Source organism: Lepidochelys kempii, chromosome 2 (assembly GCF_965140285.1).
Source record: "Lepidochelys kempii isolate rLepKem1 chromosome 2, rLepKem1.hap1, whole genome shotgun sequence".
Lineage (NCBI taxonomy): Eukaryota > Metazoa > Chordata > Testudines > Cheloniidae > Lepidochelys > Lepidochelys kempii.
Genome location: NC_136381.1, coordinates 49,542,661 through 49,556,599, shown reverse-complemented (window position 1 = coordinate 49,556,599; position 13,939 = coordinate 49,542,661). Strand labels below are relative to the sequence as shown.

Below are 13,939 nucleotides of genomic sequence, written 5' to 3'. Positions count from 1 at the left end.
CTGCGCGCTGGCGGGCCGGGGGCTGCTCGCTCACGCTCCGCGGCCAGAGCGCTCCTGGGAGCTGCCTTCCCTCCCCGCCCTTCCGTGGGGCGCCCGGAGCCCCGCCCCCAACAGCCCGTCTCCAAGCAACAGCGGTGGGTAGCGTCACTTCCTCGCACGGTCTCACCCCCCCCCCTCCCCCCCGGCCCTGGGGCTCCTGCAGGGCTCGGATTGTTGTGGCCGGGGCCTCCCGGGACACGTGGTGCCGCAGCCGCCGGGGACGCCCCGCTCGCTGGAGGGCGGGCAGCAGCATGGCCGCTCTGGCCGAGGCGGTGAGCAGCAGCAGCAGCAGCAGCAGCGCGGGGGCCCCGGCGGCAGGCGGCGGCGGCGGCAGCGGCAGCAGCAGCCGGCACGAGAAGAGCCTGGGGCTCCTCACCACCAAGTTCGTGTCGCTGCTGCAGGAGGCCAAGGACGGCGTGCTGGACCTGAAAGCGGTGGGTGCGCGGGGCAGGGCCGGGTCTGCCTGGCAGGGGGCGGTCGGTCGGATCTGGAGGGAAGCCGCTGAGGGGTTGCGGTCTGCATGGGGGTTCCTGGGCTAGGCTGGGATCTGGAAGGGGCTGATGGAGTGAGTGTGAGTGGGGGGTGGGGTGTTCTCCATGTGAACGCGAGGGGCTGACCTGCCCGGGGGCCCTGAGGAGAGTGGCGGGGGGGGGGGGGTGAAGGGGCTGAGGAGGGGGTGTCCAGACCTGTGTAGCGTGCGGGGGAGTGTGTGTGTGACTCTGACGGAGTGGTTGCTTGTCCCTGCCTAGGTGGGCCCACCTGTAAGGAGGAGTATCTTTCGGGGAGGACCCTGTTTGTGAGAGGGGTCTCCCTGTGTGTGGTGGATCTGGGTGGTCTTTGCAGTGGAGGTGGCCCAGTGGTGGGGTGGATGTGGAGCTGAACGTCATTGGAGGGTGTAATGTGTTTTGGGATGGGGAGTCTGGAGTTAGTCTCTGTGTAGGGGGTTGAATATGGGAAAAGGCATGGGGGTCTCTGGAACTGAAAGTGGTGTGTGTTTGAATAGACAGGCTTCTTTCTCATGCGCTATTTCCCATAGTTCTATACAAACTATAACTTTCCCCTATTGACTTTCCAGAGAGAAACTAAAAGCTGTATTAAGACTCCTTTCTCAATCAAAGTGCGAAAAGGTTGCAGTTGGCAGGGACTGGAACACAAGCAGGATCCTCTCCCAAGGGAGAGTGGAGTCCTGTCAGAGCAAGTGTTTTCTTCCTTTCCAGTTCCCCTGCAGTGTAATGGGGCTGGCTTGTAAGTTGGTAGGATCTGTGGAGCCCCAACAGGTGGCATGAATCAGCTGTGACCGAGGCCAGCCCAGGTTGCAAAAGAGAACCTTTTCTGTCTGAGAACCAAGCAGAGAGTAAAAACGCCTTTATTAGTGTATCTGTGTCTGGAGGCAGAGAGGACTAGGGGCTGAACAGGGTTGGGGGAGGAGTGAGGCAAGGGTTGGAGGTGGTCTGGGGGCAGACGGGGCTGGAAGTGTGGTATTCCTTCCCTGACCCCAGTGGGGGCTGGGCCCAACCCGTGCCCCCCTGAACATTCCTCAGTGCCCTGCTAGGGGTGCAGTCATGCCCCACAGTTTGGGGACCACTGGTATAAGGCTTGTGCTGGTCTGTACTTGTAAGGCTTTCTCTGTTGCATGATTTATTTCAGGGATTGGATGGTCATTTTTTGACGAGCCAAGAGGTTTCAACTTTCCAAGAGACCAAAAGGCTCTCTTAATAGGTACAGAATGGAACAGATTGTAGGCACCTTACCCTTGGATGAGCACTCGTGGAGACAGATCTCTGCATAAGGTGTAGCCCCAACTTAGTTCAAGAGGGCATGGTGAGGCCGCCTGCCAGATCATGATGAACTGAATCTCTAGTCTCCATAATTTGGGTTGTGTTGTAGAGCTCTGGCCACTCTGGATTTATGTTTATGCATTACTAGTGCTTCTAACTTCCATTTTTAGAAAAAAGGCAGTTTGTGTATCTCATTTGTTCTGGAGTTATTTTAATGGAAGCACTTGTGAGATGGCTGAAATTTAATCAGCGAATGCAGATTATAGAATTCAGAACTTGTGTGACTTACACATATGTTCACAGAAACCTCAGAAAAGCAGTTATTGGCATCTAAAATTTCCTTGCCTGTTTTCTACCTATGACTGACAGAGATACTAGAAAATTTTGTGTAAAAGGAAGATCCTATTCTGTACATTACATCCTCCATTGGAAATTCGGGAATGTCGTGTGATACATTTTAATATTATGTTGTACTTGCAAACTCTGATTTTGCTGATAGAAAATTACTATCTTTTGGTTTTTGCATTTGCACAGAAGAAAATCAGGTGACTTCCAGCTAATTCATTTAAAAATGTATTAACTTTTTAAAAATAATATCCAAGATTACCTTAACTGAAACAGTTTAGTGAACACTTTTTCCTTCTGGTTTGCTCACATTGTGCATTTGATAACAATGCGTATTGTCACTTTCACTATCTTCCTATATAAACAGTTTTTCCCTTGTTGAAAAGACCCTTAAATGTCAATAGGGGAGCAGAAAAACAGGTAATTTTAATGAACAAAAGGACTTTTAAACAATACAAAACAAAACTTTTCAGGACGTACTATTTCAATGGAGCTCAATCAGAAACTTAAAAATATTCAGTTTCAAAGTTGATAGTATCCCTTTAACTCATTTCAGCACTTGTTCAAGCCATAAATTATGAGCAGCCCAAATTGAAGTGATTTTGAAATGGTGTGACGTAAAGTAGTTGTCTTGATACCCAATCAGATGTATCCAACTATTGCCAGAGATCTCATATTTGGAGTTTGTCAGAGATCCTTGATTTAACTGTACCACAGAGAAGTTGTATGTTGCGTGATGCTTTGCTGGTCAAGAGGTTGTGTTTGCTGAGGTCTTTTAAACTGTTTAGTGTTTGAAGTAGGGTGACCAGACAACAAGTGTGAAAAATCAGGACACGGGGTGGGCGGGTAATAGAAACAGATATAAGAAAAAGACCCCAGAATCGGGACTGTCCCTATAAAATCAGGACGTCTTGTCACCCTAGTTTGAAGTGACTTGGAGACTACTTATTGAAGAAAATCTTCACAGAAGGAAGAAGCAGGATGTTCAGACATCAAATCTTGATTCCACTGAAGTCAGTAACAGAATTTTAGTGGAAGCAGGATTTATCCCTACAGCCAGGTGGACACTCAAGAACTATTGAAGATGGAAAATTCGTATTACCTACAGATGAATCTCTTGAAAAAGGATGGATAATTTTGCCCAAACTGTCCTAATTACATAATTTATTTGCTATGTTGTTGTTGCCATGTTGGCTCCAGGATATTAGAGAGACAAGGTCAGTGAGGTAATATCTTCTATTGGACCAACTTCTGTTGGTGAAAGAGACAAGCTTTCAAGCTATGAGGAGCTCTCCTTCAGGATCTTTCACCAACAGAAATTGGTCCAATAAAAAATATTACCTTACCCACCTTTTCTCTAATTAGGAAATAACATGTACAATGAAAATTAATTTTTGCCAATTGACTGAGATCTCATGTACTGTTTTTAGTGCAAAATACAGTAGAGGTTAGCTAGAAAATTTTGTGCTCCCATATAATTAATAATAAACATCAACTGTTCTTTTTGGAGTTTTATGGTGGAGAAAATGTACTTTTTCTTAGTGTTTAGTATTGTGCATCAGCATTAGATTAGAAATGCTAATGACTAAAGTGCTGGGTCTGACTTGAAAATGAAACTTTTCAAGGGAAGCTTGGAGGGTAGCCGGAAGATATTAGGACTGTCCCAGATTGTACCACAGACTTCCTATGTGATACTGGACAAGTCAGTAAGCCTTTTTGTGCTTTAACTTTTTCGTCTGTAAAATAAGCATAGAACATCCCTGCCTTAGGGGCTGCTGTGAAGTTTACTTTATTATCTGTCATGAACTTTGATATCCTCTGAGACAGTTTGAGAAGTGGAAAGTATAAAAGTCAGTAATGATGGTTCCAAAGATGATGGAGCAAAAGGAGATTTGTTTTGAACACTAATATATTTACATTATGGCCCATAATGGCTCCCAAAAGTATTAGGGTTAATTTATTTAGTATTTCTAACTCTCATCACCATAGTATCTAAGGGTTTGTCTACATGTTAAAGTTATTCTGGAATAAGGTAGATTATGAATTTAAAGCAGAATAACTATTTTGGCATAACTCCATGTGTGGACACTCTTATTCCTGAATAACTGTGTCCACACATGGAATTCTTCCACAGTAGATATCCTGAATAACTCGATGTATACACAAGTCCTGAGTTGTCTGTCTGTTGTCCACTTTTTCATGTTGTCTCTTTCAGGGTCATGGTAGTATAGTAGTAGTGATGATTGATATTTAAAGTTTTGTCTGTTTTTACCCAGAAAAACAAAGAAAATTTGAGTGAAGAATGAAAATTAAGGCTCGGGTTTAAATCTTACTACTACTTTCACCATCGTGGCAGGTTTTCTAGGTTTAAGTCAGAAACTGTTTTCTTACACATTTTGTTTGCTGAGCTGTTAAGTATGAGTAGAAGATAGTAGTAAACTTTATTAAAGCACAGTCTGTGCTAAATAAATGTTTAGTACTTTCATGACCAATCAAACTGAACATCTGTTTACCCCAGTATCTGCTGTAAAGCAGTTATACATGTCTCTATTAAGAAAAGTAGAAACCAAGTTGCATACCATAGCTACATTTTCAGGGAGTTACAGAATTTCTGTAGGCAGGTGGCTCATGAATTTTAGTTCCAGTAGCAGGTATCTTTATAAGGCCAGGGGTTCCACATCTTAGAGAGACATTGTTTTGTGAGCCGCCTATCCTCCCATTCAAAATCACTTACCATTTCAGTAACTCTTCTGTGACAACTATACCAGTTGTTTATATGGAAAATAATACTTAGAAGGCATTAAATAAATGTGTTTTTAGCTTCCTGATTTAGCAGCAGAATATGAAGAGGAAGAGGAGCTGGCTCTCTACCCGTAGTCCACTAGCAGGACTTGAAAAGCTTGAAAATCACAGTTAAACTGGCTGTGGGATTATGATTTGGGCATGTGATACTGCACAGTTGTTGTCTTGTCATTCTTTTTCCTTCTCCCACCCCCATTAGGTTCTGGTGCACTATCCCATAAGTGATCACTAGGAGCAGTTCTCTCTTTAGATGGCTCTGAATGCCTGTCATTGGCAATAGTTCTAGCATTAGACACATACCTTGTTAACATTTAGAGGTAGATGGACTGTGGGGGGAGAACTGGGAGCTTGTCTACACTTCAAAATTAATTTGGATTAAAGGAGGGTGCGAATTTAAAATGCAACAGTTATTTTTCAGTCATTTCATGTGTGGACATTCTTATTCCAGAATAATGTCCATCCCCATCTGTGATGTTATCTTGGAATAACTGTGTGAGTAGACAAGCCTGGTCAAGGAGATGAAATAAAATTATCAGTGAAGAAGTGAGAAGGGAAGAAAGATGAGGAGGGAAAGGAGGTTCCAAAACAAAAAAATCCCACTGGAAAAGTAGAAACAAGAAAAGAGAGACTAAATTAATCACACCGGAAATGGTTCCTCGTGGCAGTCAGGTAAAAAGCAATGCTTGCAGAAATGCAAGTGCACACATTGTGTGCTACAGCGAGCAAGAAGAGCAGAGCTGAGTTGTCTGAGGTTTATATTTTTTTAAGGGGCAGGGAAGCAGCATACTCCTTACTTCTCATAACTAGTGGTATGCTGATGCTGCCCCTGCTTTGATAAATGTGCCTGGATTCTAATTTCAACCAAATACCAATGAACTACTTTTTAAAACTTCCTTGGAAGCATAAAATGGGTCACAGTTTAAATATTCACAGAATCTGTGCATCATGCTGTGTATTTGTCTGCGAGTCACAAACCTTCGTAAGAGAAAGTCAAGTAATATTTGCCTGGGTTTATACTTATTTAAAATGGGAGGAGTTACTAGAAACAGTGACTACTGTGCAGCTATTTTCCACTAAAGATATTTTATTGAACAATTCCAAATATGAGAAATTTGGAGGGGGAGAAAGGAGAGCTGATCCCAACTAAAGTGAAATGGCCTTTTTTCTTGTAGACCAGGCCTGTTGTGAGCCACCTTGGCACATCTGGTTCCCTGTGGCAGTGCTACCAACAGTGGGAGAATTGTGGAGAAGTCTTAGGTAAAATTTTCAAAAACACCTAAGTTCCAATTTTGAAAGTGACTTAAGTGTTTAACAGCCTTTTTTGTCTTATTGAAAGTTAATAGGACTTAGACTCTTAAGGTGCTTTTGAAAGTTTTACCTCCCTGTTATTAAAACTTAGTGGAACATGGCATTTTTCATGAGTTCTGTAATTGTGTTGAAACCAGTTTTGTCCTGCCTGTAGTATCAACTAAAGGGTTTTCACAAGTTTGTGTGCTGGAGCATGATGGGGACAGTATAAACCCGTTGCTGAAAAATTTTGTCAGAAATAGGTCACTTTCCTCTTGTAGATGGGCTCTTTCTGAATCATCTGCCATATACAATTTTCAAACCCCTTTTATTTTAGAAGGGTGTATTTTTGGATGGGGGATGGGGCAATGCATTTGAGACCAGTCTGCTAGCTCAGACTAACAGTATAAAATGGATATTTTTTTTAACGAGAGGTGGTAATAAAGACCACCATTAACTCCATTCTTCTGCAAGTATGGGGATGGGTTTTAATTCAGCTATGCAGCAGAATTCTTTGTTACATAAAAATGAAATTTTGTGATGCATAAATATATAAATGATTAAATATAAATCTAGAATAGACCGTTCCAGCACAGCTGTTATATTAAAAAATATGCCCTGTGTGATTTTCGTAGCATTGCCTACTATTAAAGTTGACCAACACTTCCCACTGTAAGGTCCTATTTACAATTTTAACCATTTGGGCTGAGATGTTCCATACTGAGTGTCTGGCTCAGGCTGAATTTCTTTTTGAAAATTTCAACCAAAACTGTTCATCTATTTCCAAAACTGAAGCTAGAAAAAAATATATTTTGTCCATGTTATAGAACTCTGGTGCCCTAGTGCCACCCTCCCTGCCCCCATGCTTTGGAATAGGGACTTGAAATTTGGCAGGGGGTAGCCTTTAAATCAGGAATGTCTTTTGATGTCCCCCTGAAAATCCACCCACATTTGACCAAGTTATAAGCCTTTGAAAAATTGCAGCTCATGTATGGCCAGTCATCTTACATTTTAGCAGCTAAATTCCCTGAAGATTGTGTCCACACAGGGCATCCTCCAGTCGGGGCCTGAATAGGACTTTCCCTGCAGTTACAGATCTGGGCCGCTTTGGGCCAGGTCTGGGCACTGGAACTAAAAGCAGGAAATCAGTCTCCTGCCCAGACAGTGAGCAGGAGGAATCTATCTGATGCAAACATAAAGGGAAGAAGAGCTGGGCTTGAAGGGATATACTGGGACAAGGAGGCTGGGAAATAGAGGGGGGAACTGGGCCTGCGAGCAAGGGCAGGAAGGACATTGGAACTGGCTGGGCAAGGAGATTGGATCTGGGAGCCAGTAGGTGTATGTGGTGAGAGACAGGGATTAAGAATCAAGGCCCGGGGGGAAGAAAGACAGATCTGATGAGGAGCCAGGGTGTAGGGTAAAACTGGTACTGGCTGGGTAAAGAAACTGGGGCAAGGAGCCAAGAGGATGATAGTAGGACTGGGAGCCAGTGGGGACAGGGAACATGGGTAGGTGTGGGGTGTTGGTGACTGGAAGCCAGGAGAAGGGAGAGAAACATTGGCTAAAAAGATGTGCAGAGTAGAAGTGGTACTGGATGGAGAAAGAGAGTGGGACGGAGAGTATAGAGGGGTAAGAGTAGGACTGACTGGGCAAGGAGATTGGAACTAGGATGAGAGTCCTGAGGAATGGAGATTGACTCTGGGTAGGCTAGGAGAATGGGACTGGGATAAGGAGCCTGGAGTAGGGAAGAGATAGAACTAGGACAAGGATAGGTTGAAGAGGACAGAGTAGAAGGGCTCACACACTGGGAAGAATGGGCAAAAGAGTCTGGGCCCACACTCCCCTCCAGAGCCTGGAACAAAACCTAGGATTCCTGAGTTCACCATTCCTCTGCTGTCAGCAAATAGGAGTGAAACCCTTTGGCAAAGTGTCTCCTCCCCCCTAGCTTAGAAGGTGACAACTTATTACTTCTGTCAGTTACTCTGTCAGCTCAAGTGACAAAGGTGTAAAGGTTCCAACCCAGCTGATGACCTATGTGGGTCTCAATAAGATGCCACATGATAAAATTTGTTTTTTTCAGTTTGCTTATTTAAAAATCCTAGGAAATTACCCAAAAACTAAATTAAAGGACTATTATTAAGTTTGCCTGTTTAACCTTAACTCACCTTCTTGTGGCTATTATTAGTGAAAAGTCTTTGATTATATGATCATGTACCATTTTGTCCACAGGGATCTCTGCCTCCATCAGTGCACAGGCTGGACCTCCTCTGGGTATCATTCAGAGTTGTGTAGTGAAGGAAACTGTTGTCTGTAGGACCCCTGCTTTATTTGGTGTGGAAGTTGGAAGGTGTGTTGTGAATGAGGCAAGGGATTTCAGGAGTGATAGGATGGTCCCATGGTTAAGGCAGCTGAACACTGCCTTGGAGAATTGGATTCTAGCCCTCCCTCTGCCATTGAGTTCATATGTGATGCTAGTTGAGTCACCTAAACCATGCTTTTCACAGGTGGTTGCTAATTGTGTGTTCCTCATTTTCTGGTTTCCTGACATGAGACCCTGGGGTCTGATCTGCAGAAGAGCTGAGCACACACAGCTGCAACTGAAGTCAATGGGAACTGTGCTTTGAACCTAGAAAGTGCTATATACTGCTAAGTACTCTGAAAAATCAGTCTTAGATGTGTTAAATTTAGCACCCAAAATTAGTGGCTGCTTTTGACCTTAATCTCATTAGGTATGTCTACACTGCAATTTGAGAGGTATAATTGCAGCATATGTGTACATACCTGAGCTAATTTTCATCTAGCTACATCAAAGCTAGCTTGAGTAATAATAGAAGCGGAGACTCAGCAGTGGTCACTAGAGTATGTACCCAGGGTCCTGGCTGGGCAGAGCTAGTGGGTGAAGTTGCCTATGCTTTGGTATGTCTGCAGGTGCTGCAATCACACCATCTGATTGTAGTAAAAAGAAAAGGAGTACTTGTGGCACCTTAGAGACTAACTGATTGTAGTGTAGACATACTTTCTGTGCCTCAGGTCCTCATCTGTAAATAGAGATAATACCTCCTTCCCCCATGCACCAACACCCCCACTTTACAAGGAGTTGTAAACATTAATTAAATAATATTGATAAATTGGAGAGGGTTCAGAGAAGAGCTGTGAGATGCTTTAAGGTTTAGAAAATGTGTTTTATAGCAATAGGCTCAATGAGCTTAATCAGTTTAGCTTAACGGAGAGAGAAGCTTAAGGGGTGACTTGATTACAGTCTATAAGTACCTACATGGGGAACATATTTAATTATGGGCTCTTCAGTTTAGCAGAGAAAGGTGTAACAGGATCCAATGGCTGGAAGCTGAAGCTTAACAAATTCAGACTGGAAATAAGTCTGAAATCTTTAACGTTGAGAGTGATTAACCATTGGGACAACTTACCAAAGAGTTGTGGTGGATCCTCCGTCGCTGACAACTTTTAAATCAAGAGTGGATGTTTTTCTAAAAGATCTGCTCTAGGAATGTTGTGGGGAAGTTCTGTAGCCTCTGTTACACAGGAGTTCAGACTAGATGGTCACAATGGTCCCTTCTGGCCTTGGAATCTATGAAGCAGTCAAATATTATAATGATGAATGCCATAGAAAAACCTATGAGGAAATTAATTCTGGCTTTAGAGCAGGGTTTGAATATTGTGCAGTAAATAAGGCATAGGGCACACATTAAACAACAAGGAGAAAACAGAATATTGAATAGCTGCTCATTAAGTGAGCACAGTCCATCCTCTGCACTGAATGAGTCAGAGGTCCTGTGAAAAAATAGTGTATGATCATATAAGTAAGGATGGCCGTGAAAAAAGCTAATGCGGTCTTGGGATGCATCAGGCAAGGTATTTCCAGTAGAGATAAGGATGTGTTAGTACCGTTATACAAGGCACTAGTGAGACCTCATCTGGAATATTGTGTGCAGTTCTGCTCTCCCATGTTTAAGAAGGATGAATTCAAACAAACAGGTACAGAGAAGGGCTACTAGGATGATCCGAGGAATGGAAAACCTGTCTTATGAAAGGAGACTCAAAGAGCTTGGCTTGTTTAGCCTAACCAAAAGAAGGCTGAGGGGAGAATTGATTGCTCTCTATAAATATATCAGAGGGATAAATACCAGGGAGAGGGAGGAATTATTTAAGATCAGTACCAATGTGGACACAAGAACAAATGGATATAAACTGGCCATCGGGAAGTTTAGTGTTGAAATTAGATGAAGGTTTTTAACCATCAAAGGAGTGAAGTTTTGGAACAGACTTCCAAGGGGAGCAGTGGGGGCAAAGACATATCTGGCTTCAAGGCTAAGCTTGATAAACTTATGGAGGGGGATGGTATGATGGGATAGCCTAATTTTGGCAATTAATTGATCTTTGACTATTAGCCATAAATATGCCTAATGGCCTGTGATGGGATATTAGATGGGGTGGGATCTGAGTTACTACAGAGAATTCTTTCCTGGGTGTCTGGCTGGTGAGTCTTGCCCACATGCTCAGGGTTTAGCTGATCGCCATGTTTGGGGTCGGGAGGAAATTTTCCTCCAGAGCAGATTGGCAGAGGTCCTGGGGGTTTTTCACCTTCCTCTGCAGCGTTGGGCACGGGTCACTTGCTGGAGCATTCTCTGCACCTTGAAGTCTTTAAACCACAATTTGAGGACTTCAGTAGCTCAGACATAATTAGGTTAGGGCAGGGATCTCAAACACAAGTTACCAGGAGGGCCACATGAAGACTAATACATTGGCCCGAGGGCCGCATCACTGACACCCTTGCTGCCCCTGGCCCCACCCCCACTCCACCTCTTCCATGAGGCCCCGCCCCTGCCCCACCTTTTAAAATGAGATTCTTTCTACCTATCTTTGCTGGATTTCCAGGTAGAAGTTAAGCTTACTAAGCCTTTTGAAAAAGGTTGGGGATAATTCTGGAGACGTAATCAACATTTCTGTTCTCTAGTGAAACATTTCAATTGTCCAAAGCCATGAGCTATTGCTAAGTGTGTAATGGCTTCAACATTTGTCCATTAAGTTGCTGTGCTATGTTTCTATCTCATTTCTTTCTATGTGTTTAGATAGCTTTAGTATGGAACACGCTATATAAAAGCAAAATCACTTCTACTCCCAATTCTAATTGTGTATTACATTCTTAATACAAGGGTCTGTATTAAAGGCATTCTTAATTATAAAGTTGCTACACTCTGTTATGTCTCATGATTTCTACATTTCTAATGGAACACATGAAGAGTCAATCTGCTTTGTCGCTCTATAAGTGTTTCCTCAGTGATTTGGAGAGAAGGTCCAATGGTGGGATCCAGAAATATATTAACAGAAGGTAGCTGCTCCATTTTATATCACACAAGATACACTGAAAATCCTTTGGCTAGACTACCCCTGGTTATTGAGGCTTTAACTACTCCGTGATGTGTGGTTCTAAGGTGAACATGAGTTAATCCATCATAGAACTGGATTAGTTTTTCAAAGTCACCAGAGGAGGTAGACTTCTTTCTAGCCTCCTCTACTCTGAGGGTTTATTTGGTTATTGTTGCAGAGAGATACTGCCCTCCTCCTTCCATATTCTCATTCTCCACCTTCCAAAAAGAAATTTTCAGACTTTTTTATGGGGGTGGAGGGAAGGAGAGGGATTGGTTATTTAATATTTGGGACATGCACAGCACCTTTATACTCTTTCCTGCATGGCATATACCCAGCTGGCCACGGAATAACTGGCCCCTATGTTGAGGTAACTGGCGGTTTCTCTGAGCATGGACTGTAGAGCCCTGCGTGCCATTTTTGTATGGAGTTTGGCTGGACTTAGCCAGGGACTCTGATCTTGAAGGACAGTGGTGCAGAATGTGCAAGGCCTGTGGTTTGTGTTTTGTTTAATGTTTCTCACGAATTTATCAGTGTTTGTTACAAAAATTTAAAAAATGGGTGAAAACCGATACAAAAAAATCAGTCAGTTGTTTTTTAGGTAAATATTAGCAGTTAATATTGTGGGATGGAAGGAAAGAAGAAGCAACCAATAGAAAGATAATAGTAGTGAAAGTAAAAGCAGTTTAATGCTGGTTCATTTCATTAGCTGTATATTAACTGTGCATACACACACGCATTCATGTACATGTGCGTATCTTCCACTACGTTGACTTACTTTAACAGACAGCCTTGCATTTACAGTCAGACTATTTTATTATTAACATAAGAAAATCCAGTCCATTAGGTAGATGTGTTTAACATAATCAGTACTTTTCATGTACTTAAGTTGTCCAAAATTTGGGTTAATATCTGTAAAACCTGAATAATAGCTTTTGTAAGAACTGGGAATTGTTTTTTATTAAAAATTGGTAAAAACTGAAAACTGAGGGCCTTAAAAATGTATAATTGGACATCTGTGAGTGTTGAATAGTGAACCCTTTCCCTTCAGAATTATGACTAGAGCAGTGTTTCTCAATCTTTTTGAGTTCAGGACCATTTGTAAACTTTGATGATTTGTTGCAACCCAGAGGCCGCCCTCCTCCAGGGGGCAGGGGGATGTCGGACAGGGACAGAGGAGCTCAGAGCTAAGATTCCAGATGCTCCAGCCAGATGTGAATAGCTGGAACCCCAGCAACTGGGGATGGGGGGGTGAGCCAAGATAATCCCCCCAAAACACACTGTCCCCGCATATGGCCCATGTCAGAGGTGGAGGAGAACCTGGGGAAGGAATTTTGTGGGAGGGGGCAGAGGGATATGGGGTATTGGGGGGGGGAGAAGGATATGGGGTCAAAGCAGTGTGGGGGAGGGGCAGTGAGCCTATAGTGCCCCCAAAAACATAGCCGCACGCATTACCCGTAGGCAGCAGAGGGTCAAGGGGTAGGGGGAATTTGAGGTCCTGGCGGTAAAGTGGGGGGAATGGAGGAAGAAATTAGTTGGGGTATAGGTAGCATGACAGAGGGGAAGTCACCTGGCTGAGTGAGAGGGGTATATTGGGTGGGGGCAAGCTTCGTGGGGAGGACAGGAGTGGAAGATGGGGTGCTGCTCAGTTGCAGAGCAGGATGCACTTTGGGAGGCCAGTACTTATTGGAGAACACGACATCAACTGTTCCCTCTCGGCTCCTGTCCTTGTAGGCGGCGGGGCTTGGCTCCCTGCTCTGGGTGTTACATACACCAGTGTCAAAGTACTGCTCAGGTTTAGCATGGCCACCCTGCTGGGGGGAGGGGAGGGGAGTGGGAATTTGTGTGAGTGACATTGTGGCCTGGCTCATGGGGTCATAGCGCCCAGCTTGCCCACCGTTGTCATTACGGAAGAGTTGCTAGGCCAAACCTAAGCGGTACTGCAACCCTGTGTACCAGGTCACAACACAGGGAGCAAGGAGCCAAGCCTAGCCAGCCCTGCAACTCTTTGAAGTGTTCTGGCGACCCAGTTTAAGGTCGTGACCTGTAGGTTGTGAAACCAGGGACCTAGAGTCTGTAGCACTCAGGAAGCTTGCTGAGCTTCAGGTGAGCAGCCTAATGGGCCAGCCTTTTGTCTTGGTGTGCAGATTGCTGACACTTATCTCTGTTCTTTTAACAGGCTGCTGATACTCTTGCTGTGAGACAAAAAAGAAGAATCTATGACATCACCAATGTTTTGGAAGGCATAGATTTAATTGAGAAAAAGTCAAAAAACAGCATCCAATGGAAGTAAGAAGTGTCAA

General features: G+C 43.8%; 1 protein-coding gene across 1 annotated transcript in view; it reads left to right on the top strand.

The window, feature by feature from the left end:
- Nucleotides 1-290: 290 nt before the first annotated feature.
- Nucleotides 291-13,939, top strand: part of E2F5 (E2F transcription factor 5) — a 27,378-nt gene continuing 13,729 nt past the window's right edge. The window contains exons 1-2 of the mRNA XM_073330661.2: nt 291-473; nt 13,816-13,925. Of these exons, the coding sequence (XP_073186762.1) occupies nt 291-473; nt 13,816-13,925 (293 nt within the window). The remainder of the gene's footprint in view (nt 474-13,815; nt 13,926-13,939) is intronic.